This window comes from Chanos chanos, chromosome 14, assembly GCF_902362185.1.
Source record: "Chanos chanos chromosome 14, fChaCha1.1, whole genome shotgun sequence".
NCBI lineage: Eukaryota > Metazoa > Chordata > Actinopteri > Gonorynchiformes > Chanidae > Chanos > Chanos chanos.
Window position 1 is genome coordinate 8154128 of NC_044508.1, and position 15380 is coordinate 8169507.

The 15380-nt window shown below is 40.8% G+C and overlaps 1 protein-coding gene across 1 annotated transcript; it reads right to left on the reverse strand.

Annotated features, from left to right (window-relative positions):
- Positions 1 to 695: 695 nt before the first annotated feature.
- adam28 (ADAM metallopeptidase domain 28) lies at positions 696 to 12209 on the reverse strand. Its single transcript, XM_030791815.1, has 22 exons — positions 12149 to 12209; positions 10207 to 10295; positions 9980 to 10056; positions 8991 to 9069; positions 8777 to 8853; positions 8143 to 8332; positions 7829 to 7891; positions 7445 to 7516; positions 7131 to 7300; positions 6602 to 6683; positions 5731 to 5861; positions 5440 to 5617; positions 3728 to 3817; positions 3139 to 3334; positions 2721 to 2823; positions 2371 to 2527; positions 2104 to 2184; positions 1741 to 1828; positions 1456 to 1564; positions 1245 to 1332; positions 1044 to 1130; positions 696 to 725 (listed from the first exon to the last, which is right to left on the reverse strand). The coding sequence occupies exons 1-22, from the start codon at positions 12207 to 12209 to the stop codon at positions 696 to 698; spliced, it is 2298 nt and encodes a 765-aa protein (XP_030647675.1).
- Between the last annotated feature and the right edge of the window lie 3171 nt (positions 12210 to 15380).

The following is a 15380-nucleotide window of genomic DNA, read 5'->3' on the forward strand; positions in this document are numbered from 1 at the left end:
ATTACATTAGAAAAAAAATTCTGTCATCTCAATAGGAGGACAGAAATGTAGAAGAGAAGGTCTTGTACACTGCACTGATGTCTCCGCCTCGGGGGACAGTCTTGACTTTGCTTACACACCCCAGTTTTCATTTGGCATCAGGCATAGAGTTTAAAAAGGCACTGACTGGCAGGGTAACCACAGGAAACCAGGCCAGTTTTAGGCAGGAAATATGATATTGCGTTATGATATGCATTCTACAGTAGGTTGGAGTCGGCCTTGAGGTACATGTTGTTGTCTTCTAGCCTTCTGGGTGATGATGGTGGCCAAAAAAATAAAAAATAGTTGTAGATGCTGTCCTGTCACCAAGGGTGAATTTACGACCATCTTGAGACTAGAAATGAGACAAAACTCGACCGTGGCACTCAGCGGCACTCCAAACTTTTCATCCGAGTCAACCGAGGAAAAAAACAGAAATTGCTTCCTCTAGTCCTTTTTTTTTTTTTTTTTTTTAGTTTTAATAACTTTTTGTGAAAACTGCAGGGCGGGCCGGTGCGAAAGACGTGCTGTTTTGTTGGCCACTAGAGGGCACTGTGCAAACACTGTAATGTTCCATTGGCTCTCGTTTTTTTTTCAAGCGTTGGTGGTGTTAGCTTTGAGGTCTTGTCAAGACTTGTTTCTCATATTTCTCTTTCAGGTGGTGCTGCTTTCAAACATCACACCCTTGGAGGAGGTGGACGAAGAGCCTACGGAAAAACAATTCACACGTTTGTTTTTTTTTAAACAAAAATTCAAATCAGCTCTGTCAGATATAACCAATAAGTCCGTCCTTGAAACTTTTAGTATCCCATTTGATCTGGCATCACATGTTTACATAAAAAAAAATCTGTTTTCACGATACTGTCGGTGAATTCAACAGAGGAGGCAATTTCTGCTAGCTTGAGCTCAGACAACAAATAACATATGGTCTCATCTTTAATTAAATAAATCCTTTTAACTAGTCTTCCTGGTACATTGGTAAAAGAATGTTCAAAGCTTTAATTAGCATGAGTTAGGTTGTGTACCTTTCTGGCTTCGACGAAGTTCTGGTGAAGAGGTCGAGACGTTTTTGAAGCAGGAGGTGGGGGTGGGGGCCCTTTGGGTCGTATTGTCTGGCAGGGGCACATGGAGATTATTCAGTCAGTGCTAGAGTTAGACAGGTATGGGATGGTACTACGTTAAGTTAACGGGTAAAGGGAAAGTTCAGACGTGTTGTTATGGGTTACCGTGGAGGGACTTTGGTTAGAAGGAGTTTGGTGCGGAGCATTGAAACGGGCATTGTTGACAGCGTAACCTTTCTTCTGCATACGGTGGCTGACGGGAGAGGTCAAAACGGTTAACTGATGAGGGAGCGCATTTGTTTAACATTGCCATTGTGCGTGTGTGTGTGTGTGTGTGTGTGTGTGCACGTGCACACACGTCTGTGTGAATACTCACCCTGTAGAGCTTGGTGCAGCTTTCCGGCGTTTCCACAGCAACACACCCACTATAATCAGGCCGGCCAGTACCAAGAGACAAGCGATCACTGCGATAGCTATCACTCCGCCTGAAATCACACACACACACACACACACACACACAAAAAGAAACAAAGTGAGACAACAGTACAAGCTGAGCATCCACCCACTCTCTGCCTCCGTAAAGCAAGTGTCTGGACCAGTCGTTTATTTCTGTCTCGCTTCTACAGAGACACGTGTGCCGTTGGAGCGATGCGACAGGTACCTGAGGGCAGCGGATGGTCTTCCTTTCGATCACAGTTGGGAGGCAGCCATCCTGGTTCACACTGGCACTGCAGTTTGTGATTACACACCTACAAGAGAGACAGACAGACAGACAGACAGTCATGTCAAGTCATGTCAATCTTTCTCCTTCTTCTCACACACACACACACACACACACACAGAGAGAGACATGTACACAGACACAGACCCATACCAAAACACCTAAAAATGCAGTTACATATTTAAAAAGAACATCTAAAAAGAAATGTCATTCCACAGTGTGCTACAATCTGAAGTCAGCAGAATTTGATAGATTTATAGAAACTGACTGTCTAGAGATTAGATCATTTGGCACCAAACGTACCCCGTGACCTTTGCACTTGGCTGAGCAGTTGGTTGCCCGGTAGGCTGTCTCCAGATCCACGCATTCGTTCTGGCTGCACACCTGAAGGAGGGGGAGAGAGAGAGGGAAAGAGAGGGGAGAGGGAAAGAGAGAGAGAGAGAGTTGCTCTTAAAGCTGAATGAATAAAGTCTGGAGTGGTGTGGGAGTGGTGCTTTGAGAATGATACCTGAGCAAGCTTGTGTAGGTGTGTGAGAGAGAGCGAGAGAGAGAGAGAGAGCGATGCCTTACCTTCCCATCTCCACACTTGGTACCACTGTCCACCTGCCCAAAGTCATTGTCGCTGTCACTGTAGAATGTGGCTTTGCAGTTATTGAACATGACCATACGACCATAGTTTGGATTTGAGTTGCCGTTTTTACAGAACAGCTTCCCACACATAATGTCCCTACCCAGAAAAAAGAGAGAAAAAAAGGCTTTAATTACAGACGGAGTGGGAAAAAAAAGAGAGAAAAACCTTTAATTACAGATGGAGTGAAAAAAAGAGCACAAACCAGAGTTAAAGAAATGAGAGTGTGTGAGACAGCAAAAAACGAGAAAGAAGAAAAAAGACGGCAGGGGATGGTGAGTCCCGGGCTTACTGTGATTGGCAGGGTATGTACTGGTCTTTGGTGCGTTTGCAGAAGGCATAGTAAAGTCCTCGTTTGTTCTGCTGGAAGCAGGACTTGTCGGCTACTTCAGCAGCTACAGAAAACAGTAAATTGAACTAATGTATTAGAACCATTCACATTAAATTAGCATTTCTATAAAAGAAACATGTATCTATACATTTACTGACGTATTTACTAATTTATAAAGTTAACATTCACAATGAAATTGTTCTGCATACCCCTCTAAGAGGCGCGGTAAAAATACTATAGTAAAGAATACTAATGTAAAAATGACTGTTATTAGTAATTAGTAGTCATTTAAATCACCACTTCAATAACAACAGTTCTTCCTTTAATAAGTACAATAGTGTGATTCATGCAGATATAGATAGAGTCAAGTCACACTTACTCCCTCCCCACATTTTGACACACTGGTCTGCAAGCTGTGGACACTGTCCGTTGTAGCAGTAGCCTTTCCCGTTCTGACAGGGGATCCCGTTGACGGAGAAGACGTCCTCCGGGCACTGGGCGCTCTTCCCTGTGCAATACTCCGCTAGGTCACATTCGTCATGCTTGGCCCTGCACTCCAGCGTGGGTGGTGCAAGCTGACAGTTTTCATCAGAGTGGAAAAGACAGGTTGTGAAAAAAAAAAAAAAGAGAAAAGATTGTAGTCATCATGTAGACTTCAGACTCACGGTATGAAACAGTTGACTCGCTCATCTTTTTTTTTTTTTTCCCAAGTTCACCGATTGATTTGAACGCTCAACATTCGGGTTCCTGTCAGAAAACTCCGCTAGGGGGCAGTCAAACAAAAGTCAGGCCTGATCTGTTCTCTCTGTGTCGTTATCCTTCCTCACAGGTTTTAAAGTGTCACGGACTCTCATTCATAATTAACTACTAGAATGAGCAAATGGATCAGGATTTTTTTTCTTGGTTTAAACATTAATGATATTTTTTTTCAAAGTCTCGCTAATTTATTGGGGATTAATCCGCTTTACCTTGCAGTCTTGGCAGCAGTCACCAGCAGCGCACTCTGATCCATCTGTTAGTTTACAGGTGGTGGCATTACAGCAAGGGTTGGTGCACTCCTGTGGAAACACGGACCAACAATACCTTTGAGATGTTTTCACGGGGACAGAAGGCTAGAACGTTTAATATGTTATCTATGGCTCTGGATTAAAAACAAGCAAACCAACAAACAAATTACAACAACAAATCATAACCGTAATCATGGTAATTATCATCATTTACTAGCGCAATCTTGCTCTTTGTCATAACCATCATCGTCATCAGCCTGCAGCTCAGAGCTTTTTGTCATTTTTTTTGTCATTTGGTAGCACTCTGGGGTCAAACAGTCTTGTTCTATTTGATGTGTCGGAAGTTCAGCTGCAGTTTAGCGGGCATGGACTACGTTGCTTTCTTGCTCAAGGGATACTCGGGAAAGGATTACAAAATCTCAGGGTGTCACCCTTGGTTAAATAAAGGTTACATAAATAATAATAACGAAAAAAAAAAATAAAAATTTAAAAATTAGAATATATCATCCAAATGGACAGAAATTTATCTTAGACTTACATAATATCTGCAGCTCAGAACTTTTTTGTCATAAACCTCGTTTTTTTATCAACTGCATTTAATCACGTTAAACTTTGCGAATGAACATGAATCGTTTTTATTCCCCAGTGTACCAAAGCATAGACTTTTACACCGCAAGAATGAATGAAAGAATTGCCGATTCAATGGGAGAATGCACATTTAGTTTGTTAAACAGGAGAGTCTGCGATATGAGGAATTCTGCTTATTATAGTACTAGAGGAAGACAACAGAACTTCAAAACAGGTTGGGACACATGCACTCTGCCCCTCTCCAGCAGACTGGAATGCAACCCTAAACGCACACCTCCAGCTGCTCCCTTTCCATGCAATCCACTAATCATTGTTTTTCCTGGAAATATTTAACAAGCTTATTGTCTTTCATGATAATGTCTGTCACTGATCGTCCCCATTATATTTAACAGCCTCTATAAATTCATTTTTAATGCACGTTTGAGTGGTAAGACGGTGTCTACTTGTCTGAAAAACACTGACAGGGATCATCTACAAACCCAGAGGTAGAGATTTTTTGATTTGCCCGTACATGCTGAAAATATGTCAGGCAGTGCATGCTATATGTGTATCTTGAGGGGTTGCTTTGGCGACTAGACCTCATATGCCTCGTTATGTTAAGCCATTTTGCTCAGTTCCTAATACTGATTCTGACATGTATCGGAGCAATGTGAAAGCAATGGAGTATTCCTGATGATCAGAGCTCTGTTGAGGGTCTATCAGGGAAAAGTTGGTTTGTTTGTGTTATACACAAAGAATAAAAATGCTTATAAAATAATGTGTGCATGCTAGAATAGGAAAAAATATAAGTGGTAATATCAGGCAGATTGTGTTTGCTGTCTGTAACTGAAGAAGCTACAAATTAATTGTGTAAGTAACATTATTACGAAAAAAAATATAGATAGATAGATAGATAGATAGACAGACAGACAGACAGACAGACAGACAGACAGATAGACAGATAGACAGATAGATAGATAGATAGATAGACAGATAGATAGATAGATAGATAGATAGATAGATAGATAGATATTTTAACATTTTGGGTATGTTCTTCGGGAGAAGCAGACACTATTGGAAAGAAATGAAATGACAGATTGGTCTACCTGCAAGGTACCACAGTCACACTCTTCACCCTTCTCCTGGAAGCCGTTCCCACACACCGGTGGAGAAACGAGGGAGTTTCTGTCTGGTTTATTCAGTATACACTCTGGATTACGCGTGTCCAGGAACTTCTCGTAGCTCTGTGTACTGCAGCTGCTAAATTCGCGTGGTACACTGTAGCTGAAAAGACAGTTTAGGTATACGTGAAAGCCTTGCAAATGTTCGTAATACTACTGAATGTACATTATACTACCGACAATAACAGTAACTGTAAAAAAACATTATGTCGTTACCTCAGAGCGGCTGCCATTATACAGCTGGCTGCAGGACAGACGCAGCCGCCCGAGTCGTGATTCATACCCAGGTTATGTCCCATCTCATGGGACAACGTTGCCCCGACAGCGATGGCTCGAGGGTTGTGGTCCTGAGAGATTCAATAATAAGTGTTTATGAAGATGGGTTTACTATGAAGTGTTGGCCATAAACCATGTAAAAAGCTGTGGTAAATTTGGACCCATAATTGCCTTCACTTAGCCTAACTTCTATTGTTAATGAACAACTAGAGCCAATAAAAATGGTGTCGTTGAGGGAAAGTTCATTCTTATTGTTCGTTTGTTCCTGAGAAGTGTTTATTTCTTCAATCATCAATCACTTGGATTAGTTATTGATGTGTACCAATCACGATCATTTCCCGTATCAACCTAATATGCACTCAAAAACATTAGGATGGGTGGTTGTGTTGATGGTGAATTTGCAAGAACTTCAGTAAATAACTGAGTGATTTTTTAACCTGTGGTTAAATATACAAACTCTTTTAAACTGGAGCAATCGGCACCACTTTTGTTAGCCAAAATCCTACTAGAATATTAACCCAGTTTAATGTTGTGTGCTTTTTCAAGGTCTTATTTTATGTTGAGTAACTGTTTGGAAGTCCATTTAAAGTCATCCTTTGTTACTTGGACAGGATGTCATTTACGTCATTCATGTAACACTTTTATGTAAGTCTTACAAAACTGATCCGAAGAGTTTCTCTCATTGTTCTCTTAGGACAGCAAACTTCTCAGTTCTTAACCAGAAATATGACCACTTCTGCCGTCTCTGGAAATTTCTGTGTGGTTATTTTCACTAGGTTTCACTGGCAAAACACCACAGTAGTTCCCATACCTGCACAACTCCAGTGGAATGACTTCCGCACAATGTCCCAATGTATGCCAGTCCAACAGTTGCACCATCAAAGTCAATGGCACTGTGAGAGACAAAACATCGTATCCCCTCAAAACCCACAAGATTAATGCTGAACTTTACACATAACTTACATGTTTGATTGTATCTGTATCTCACTGAGTATGAATTCAGTTTGAACAGTTTGTAAGGATTGTGATTGTGTGAATCAGACAAAACAACCTAATTAAGTTTTATCATAACTGTTCCAAGACTATGTGCCAGTATTCCTGTTCTTGTTTGTTCAAGATGACTGCGCTCCGCTGAAATAAACTGCACTAAAAACAAAACACAGAACTAATAATCAGCTCGATCATCTTAAATTAGATTGGAATGGGTGCAGCTTTAATGTTGCTATGAACAAATGTTTATTTTTATAAATGAAACAGCGTTGTTATGCTCGAGGAGAAAGAACAGAAGCTGGAGGAGGAGGACACTGGGCACTTGGGATGGTGGTGATGAACAGTCTAACCTGATGAGATGTGCGTTGTCATGGCGCTTGACCTTAACAAGTTCTGAGTTTCTCCATTCCGTGAATTTGTCAAGATTAGCACCTGCTGATGACGTCACGGATATCATATCTTGTTGCTTCCAAACTGCAAGTCCCGTGAGTGCTATGAACGTGTTCAGTGGTCGATATACCTGCACGAGCGGTCAAACAATGAACGGACTAAAACTCGCGTGGGCGATTTGCACAAATAAACGTTGGAAACGTTGAGGTGTTGTCACGTCTGTAGACAATTTTTCACAATGTGTAAATGTCTCCAGGTAAGACATCATACTCACAGCGTTGACGTAATTGACGATTTCAAACATCCTCTTCCTCAGCTTGTTTTCATCACTATCCATCTTCTTGAACTAGTTGTGGAAGAATCACATGTGTGAGTCATGAATGATGAATCATCGTCAGTGTAGGATGTGATCATATAGTCAGTTACGTTAGGACATTGCTTCATACGGTGCACTCTGTCATTATGTCACCAAAACTTATGGAGTTACAGTTGGGCAACATTTAGCAAGCTCTAAATGCCCGACTGTGACTATTATTTAATTTACTGCTTTTTTTTTTTTTTTACGCAAATGAAGGGCCTATCTGGTAGTTTTTATTGTTTCTCTGTCATCTACGTTTTAAAGCTTATTGAACAAAAATAACAAGTTCACTGTACTTACTTCTCTGGTGTCTGCTACAAGATAAAGCTCTATGTATTTCTGCTGCTGGAGCAGGGTGGGTTGCTGTAAAAAGGAAAGGGAGGAAAAAAAGAACATCAGAGAACAGGAAAAAACGCACTTAAAAAGCACAAGGGAAGTATGATTAAGTTATTGAAAATAACTTAAACGTTTGTATTCACTTCCACAGTCCTTAAATGTAGAGTTGTTACAGTAAAGAAAGTGACTTCCAGCTAAACTAAACAAAACAGAAAAACAATGGCGGGATTGGAAGAGGACACCTTGAAGGGGTCGAAGGGATTTTTTAAACATCTTACTGAGGCTCTGGAACGGGATTTGCTGGTTCTTGGTGGTAAGGAATCAACTCCTTCCCAGGTCGTGTTTGTGACACCGCATGTCTTGGTTTCGTTATTGGCATCATCAAACTTGAGCACTGCGTGGTCTCCCTCACCATCTTCAGACAGAGGCTCTATCAGATATCTCTGCTCTGCCGTCTGAAAGTAGCCCCTACATACACATTTTCAAACTGCGTTGTCAACTGCGCCATATTAGGATATGAGACATACTTGTGGTTCTGCTTGGGGTTGACTAAACCAGTTAAGCCTGTGATATTTTCTTTTATTTACAGAGGACTTAACTCTGTTTTGAAATGAAATGGCCCACTGAATTGATACATGGAAAGCCCAGCACACTGAATTAAGGTTGCCAAATACACATGGAACGCACAAAGGAAGGGAAGGTATAACTTCTTACGTTTGCATTGCTTATTTGCAGAGATGGCGTGGTTCATTTGGGAATGGTGTTAGACTTGTCTGTCTGTGCTGGACATGCCAAAGAGGAACTAAAGTATATTTTCCCCCTCGGTGGACAGTACATTTCCGCTATATTGGATAATAACCCACACCACTGACAGCTAGGTATTATGGTAAAAACAGAAATTGTCTTGCATACCTTAGCCCATCACAGGTGCTCATGCTGACGATCGATTCCTCATCATTCGAGATTTTTCCCTGGTAGTAACAGTGGTCCTGTGGAAAGATGAAGTGGGCGAGGGTGGTTTGAATGAAGCGAGAGCTCTCTCTCTCTCTCTTTCTCTCTCTCTCTCTCATTAACCTGGTTGCCCAGCTCTCTCTCTCATTAACCTGGTTGCCCAGACAAAACTTACCAGATCCTTTGGTGTGGTTGTGATCCGAGCGCCATTTTCAGTGTATTGAGTCTCACTGTAGTCTTTGGTTAACAGCCCACTGTTGAATAAAAAAACCCAAAACAAATACCAATATATATTTAAATATCTCAGATATTTTGCATAGTTATGGACACCTTGCATATCTTTTTATCTCCTGCATTCAGTCAATGACTTGCACTTCCACTTACATGAGTGTGACTCTACACTATTTTGTATTGTGAGTCAATAGACAGCAATCAAATCAGATCCCATGACACTGTTCCATGCCATCACAGGGAACAATGCTGTTATTGCACGCGACAGCACATTTTGAGTGACGCTTGTACAGTGTGGTGAGAAAGGCAGAAGTGTGTCTGAGTTTCGACAGATTTTTTAGCCTTGCAGTTGCCACAAGACGCCCACAGAAGCTAGTGTGCATTAGCCCTCTCGATCCGTTGTTATGTCTAGTTGAGTCAGGCTAAAACAGAGGTTTAAAATCAAGGCTAAAACAGAAGTGTGAAATGGTTCGTAGTCCCAAAGGGGAGAGTTGAGAAGCGAAACCTTATCAACTTATCACACATTGTTAGAGGTTGTGTTTTAATCTGCATCCTATTTCATACTGGCCTCTTTCAGTTTAAGTCTCATGTTCCAATTCCACCGAATTTGAATGTAGGTCTAATCTTAGCCTAAAAGCTCAGAGCTGTCCCCGCTAAGAGTTAAAGGCAAAGATCAGGGCTGAAGAGGTACGGTCTGTGTGAAACTTTGCTTAGCCTCTGATGACATCACTTTGTTACCGTTTTGTTCTGCGTTACTAGCGATCATAATCCATTTATGTATGTTGGAATCTTATGAGTCACTTCATGGAAAAACTGATCACAATAATGAATAAATGACTGAATGCAAAAAAAAAAAAAACAAAAACTGATAAAACCTGGTATTCCGCTTCATTGTTTGCTTGGCAGAGGATTTATTGGTTGAGTCAGACTTACGTGTTTCTCTCTAGATGCATCTCAATGTCCTTCCCATCCAGTTTCATAGCATACTTCACCACGTCTGGTCGGGAGGGCTGAAAACACATTTTTTTTTTTTTTTAATTTTAGATGGTCATAGTCTGTCATGAGGGTTAAGTGATGAGTAATAAAAGCTGTTAGAAGCATGTATGCATTTACTGCATGTCTCATGATTAAGGTTGAGGACAATGAAGAGGAGAACTTACTTCTAAATCTCTCTTATGCTGGCTGTGGAGCCTCACTGGTCGGACCACGGCATGAATTTTTACCCCGTCTAGTTCAAGTGTGTGTGTACCTGCCCAGAGATACAACAGGTGTGATGTGTCAACTTTTAGGAAACACCGTAACACTAATTCACACCTGAACATCCAAATCGGATTGAACTTTAAACTGAAAAATAAGATGGACTTTCCTGTCTTCTCTGGTTATGGATCAATCTCTTTGTTGTTTAAGCACGTGTTTTGTTTTTTTTAAGTGCGATTCGGCCAAACACGAATTCAGACGTGCAGGCCTTAGGCAATTCTATTTTCCATATATTTGGGTGTGGCAATAACCTGAAACCCACATGACCTCACAATATTGTGTTAGATACTTTGGAGAAACTTAATATGATGATTTAGTGGTAATGTATCATATTTTAAGTTGATTCATTAACTTAGCTCTGTCATGAAACATGACCTTGAGGAAAAGAGTATTTTCACTGTTAGTTCTATTACAGAGTTTGTTGTCAAAGAGACTGAGTTAATCAAATTTTTTTTTTTTTTGCACAGCAGATTTTAATGTGTCTGTTTCCTCATTTCTCCTCATTTTATTCCCATGAGAACAACCTTCAGGAAGTCTCTCTAGAATCTGTGTTGTGGTGAAGTATTAATCTTTCTCTGTTTGCAGAGGAAAGAGCGAATTTGTTCTTTTTGTCCTATCACCCTTTCTACAGATAGAAGGATTAGCTGTTGTTGTTATCTTGTAATGTATGAATGAGTTGTTAGTCACTGCCAACATTACCAACCGGTACCTGCCACAAACAGGTTTGTGCTATAGTCCGGAGTATTTACTGTAATGCTTGCAAGAAAAAATCCAGCTCAAAAGAGAGTCTTCAGGGTTTCTCCATTGTATAAATGAAAATGTGACAGATGAGTTTGGGGTGGGGTGAGGTGGTGGGTGGGGATTTCTACAAGGAAGGTAAAGTTTATGTGAGCACTTGTTTTTGAGACACATAGAAAAAAAAAAAACCTCATGTGGTGTGGGCACCACAAAGAGGTGAGAAGCTTTGCGGTTCCAAAGTTCAACTTCATGTGCAAACCTACCACTAATTGCTATTCTGTCGAGACATAATGATGTACAGCTCCTTATTTACCGCCCCCCCCCCCCCCCCATCTTTTTTTTTTTTTAGCATTTTTGATTAAGCATACAGAATTGTAGAGTGATAGAGAGATGAGTCATATGCTCTGTGGAACGTGTGAACAGATAAAATTTAGGCGCTAAGCATACGGAGCAACATCTCAGAACAGAAGAGGCATAATTTGAGAGGTGAACACCAATGCCCGTGAAACGGATTTCACATTTTAAGCATATTTCTCTCTCTCATATATATATTCTTGAAACAAAACCAATGCCAGACACCGTACTTACACTGGCTTTCGGTAAAATATGTATTTATATGAAAAAATAAATAAGAAAAGAAACAACCAAAATCAATTTGCAGGTTAACTGTCATTCAACAAATCTTTGAGCCTTCGTCTTCATTGAAATAGATATCCACATGACAACAACAAACAAACAAATAAAGCACTGATCTCTTAGTTTGAACTGAAAATTGTTTAGGTCTCATCCACATGCTGTAAAGATCAGTCATTTGCTTCCAACTATAAAAAAATATATTCATAGCTCTGGGTGACAAACCTGGTTAATTTGATCATTTAAAAGTAAATCACCTTCTTAGTACTGAAACAGAAACTTCAGCTTGCTTAGCAACAACCAGCGTGCCGTCTATTGGTCTGTTCAATAGCAATACCACGAAAAACTCTTTCAAAGTTTCAGCCATTGTTTTTTTTTTTTGTTTTTTTTTTCCTGAGAAGCCACTTTGTAAGCGTGGCAGCTTGGAATCGGGTTAATTAGTCATTGATGTGTGGAGAGTATCTGGTGTCTTACCTGAGGGAGGGAGCAAGAGAAGAAGAGTGAAGATCCACAATAGGAGAGGTTTGCTAGCCATGCTTGCCGCACAGTAGACAACTGAAACCAAAAAGAAGAAGGGTTGCTTTAAAAGCTCCTACCTGTGTGTGAGTATATGTGTCAGTATGTGTCAGTGTGTGTGTGTGTGTGCATGTGTGTACTCTTAAGGCCACACCTCATCACAACGTTGCCTAAACCTGACTCAGTCACTTCCTGGAAGTCATAGAAAAAAAGGCCGTGGCTTGCAAAGACACGCCTCCAAGACCTGAAAGAATTCAAGGGAAAAATACAATCCAAGTAACATGAGGACAGTCACACACGGGCCACTACTGCTATAGTGTAAAATGTGACTCAACTCTTCATGTCATATCTTCGCTGTCACCATTGCAGATATGTCAGAGGATATGAGCTAATGCACTTTTCATATATTTCATTATTTAATACATCAATATTTTCACCGTTATACACCAGAAAATGTCTGCATCTGTTCTCTTAAATATTTACACATCACTTGCCTTTCAATGCTTAAGCTTACCTTGAAAATAATTGTTATTTTCAGCTGTCTTGCTTCACTTCTTTTCAGTTTATACTAATCTTTTGGTGAATGAGGAATTAAAAAAAAAAAAAAAATTAGAGGAAGAGATGGCTGATGGTGTTGTCAGTTATGGACAGAGAATTTCTTTCCTTCCCCCTTGTCTTGACTCGCGTTTCAAAATGTGGTCATCTGGAGTTTGGCAACAGCCGAGAGAAAAATCTTCACGGCGGAAAAACGCTGCTGTGAAAAAAAAAAGCGTGCCCTGAGCCAAAATATCGAGACGGGATCAGACTCATACGCTCTCTGTCTCACCCCGGTTCTTCAGGCCGGCACCCACAGCTTTTTGCATTCTTGGTTTTGCTCCAAAAACGCAGAGTCAATGTCAAAGGGACAATCAAGGCAGTTGTTGGACGGTTTCCTGCCATCGTGATATGACAAGCCTTTGTGTTGTGCGTCGCGCTGTGGAAAGCGGGGCGAAAAAAAAAAAAGAAAAAGGAAAGAGAAGAAAAGAAAAAAAAAGAAAAGAAAAGAGGTCCTGTGTGTCCTTGCACAGCCCTTGTCGTTGTCCCTGTTTGCTCCTCTTTTTCTCCTCTTCTGTCCCTCCGTGACCTCCGCTGATTCTCTCTCTTCTCTCCGTCCTTTGCTGACCCTGGGCCGTCGCTCTGTGCTCTGAGGGGGAGTTGGGGGGGGGAGGGGTCAAAGGGGATAGAAATGCGTGTGAGGGGTGATGAAACTGTGAAAGAGCTCTTGGGAGGGATGATGATTGTGTCTGAGAGAGATGATGCTATGAAAGACAGCGGGAGAAAAATGGTGCCACGGCAGAGCATGACAATAAAGTTCTGGTACAGAAAGAGTTGACTTTTCAAAGACATGACTTATTAGTTTGGCCAGCAGCAGTTCTGCCGCCAGCACGTCTACGACTACCACGACACCCAAATTACTGCTTCTACAACTTCAACTACCTCTATTACAAGCCCTGCTACAAATACTTCTCAATTATGGCACTAATACGTCTACAATTAGTGTTATAACAGTACAGCTATCTCTACTACTGCTACTGAAACTGTGTCTACTACAAGTGATCCTGCTATGACTGTACTAATACTACTACTACCAACCTAACCTAATTATTTTGCCTATTTTTACAAGTAGCATGTTGCCTATGAGTCATAGTGAAATGTTTACTTAGAAAATACCATGTGGCTCACAGAGGAAACTTGTGGTGAATCAGGTTTCAGTGAATAACAAAAATAAACTTGATTGTAAGCACAAAGTCTATTAACAATTAATCATGAGTGAACTTCTTTTGGAGGGACGATTGTTAATACAAATTGAACGCATGTCTAAAGAATATTCGGGGGTATCAATATTTATTACAGGAACCTACAGGTTGGAATATAACCTATTTGAGGCTTTTTCCATCTTTTCCCTCAACGCTCGCCCATCCAGTGCTTCCTCAAGAATTAGCATTTAGGCTCGTCATATTCAAATTCATTCAGTTTTTCAGTGAAAAAGGCATTATCTACCAATGTGTAAAACTATCACTGCGTGAAAAGAGGTGTATCCAGACTGGAACACTCCTGGGTACTCCACGGATAATACTGCTGCGGGGTATCTCAGAAAGTTGAGTGAAAACTCAGCGTTAGTTAACTTAGAAAAAGTAGTAAACCTCCTAACAGAAGAGCCCTATGGCTTTGTTTTGCTAAGAGAATGAAGCCATAGGGCTCTTCTATTATGAGGTTTACTACTTACTCTGGGTTAACTAACTCACTAAACCCGCTGTGTAACTAACTCACATACCCCCCTGGATATGTACCAGGTTTGGGGGGCCTGCCTAGAGCCATTAGTTGCTATGGTGAATAATCTCCTGGGGGTGCTTGCAAAGGACTGCTTGTATTTCACACCTTGAGGCACCAGATATTCCTCAACTGGTCACAAGTCTTACTTTGGATTGGTGGCACAATGTCTTGCCGTTCCTCTAAAATCCCTCCCAACTGGTCTAGTGTGTATCCTCTGACACATGGTTTATGTAGCTGATTCTCAGCCCCAGTCCTGGGGTCCCACTATCCTGCAGATCTTTGTCTTAACTCCTCATTATCACAGGTAACTGAGCGAATCAAGGGCTTGGTGAACAATTATCAGCTAATTTATCAGTGGAATCAGGTGTATCAGTCCTGAGTTAAAACAAAGATGTGCGGGACAGTACGCACCCAGGACTGGAGTTAAGAATCACTGATTTATATTATTATTATTTGTTGTTTTGTGTTCATAGGTAGATTATATAGATAGTCTGACATACAAAAATGAATTACACAAATACTTTTATTATAAATAAAGAAAATATAGTATAATATAAATTATTACGCATATAAATTGACAATGCATATATCAATGTACAGCATATAACAGAATAGAACATATTAGACCAGAACACAATATAATAGTTGAATATAAATGCTTTTTGGGAACATACACTCACTCACTCACTCATTATCTAAGCCGCTTATCCTGATTAGGGTCGCGGGGGGTGCTGGAGCCTATCCCAGCGCACATAGGGCGAAAGGCGGGGAAACACCCTGGACAGGTCGCCAGTCCATCGCAGGGCAGACACACAGACAAACACACTCACACACACATTCATACCTAAGGGCAATTTAGTGTCTCCAATTCACCTAA

Excerpts from the sequence above, each read along its gene's own strand:
- adam28 (XM_030791815.1), bottom strand. The coding sequence starts at position 12,209 with ATGGCTAGCAAACCTCTCCTATTGTGGATCTTCACTCTTCTTCTCTTG. Across the intron at positions 8,854-8,990 it reads CAACCACACCAAAGGATCTG|GACCACTGTTACTACCAGGG; the intron begins GTAAGTTTTGTC and ends ATCTTTCCACAG. Across the intron at positions 1,829-2,103 it reads CCAAGTGCAAAGGTCACGGG|GTGTGTAATCACAAACTGCA; the intron begins GTACGTTTGGTG and ends TCTCTCTTGTAG.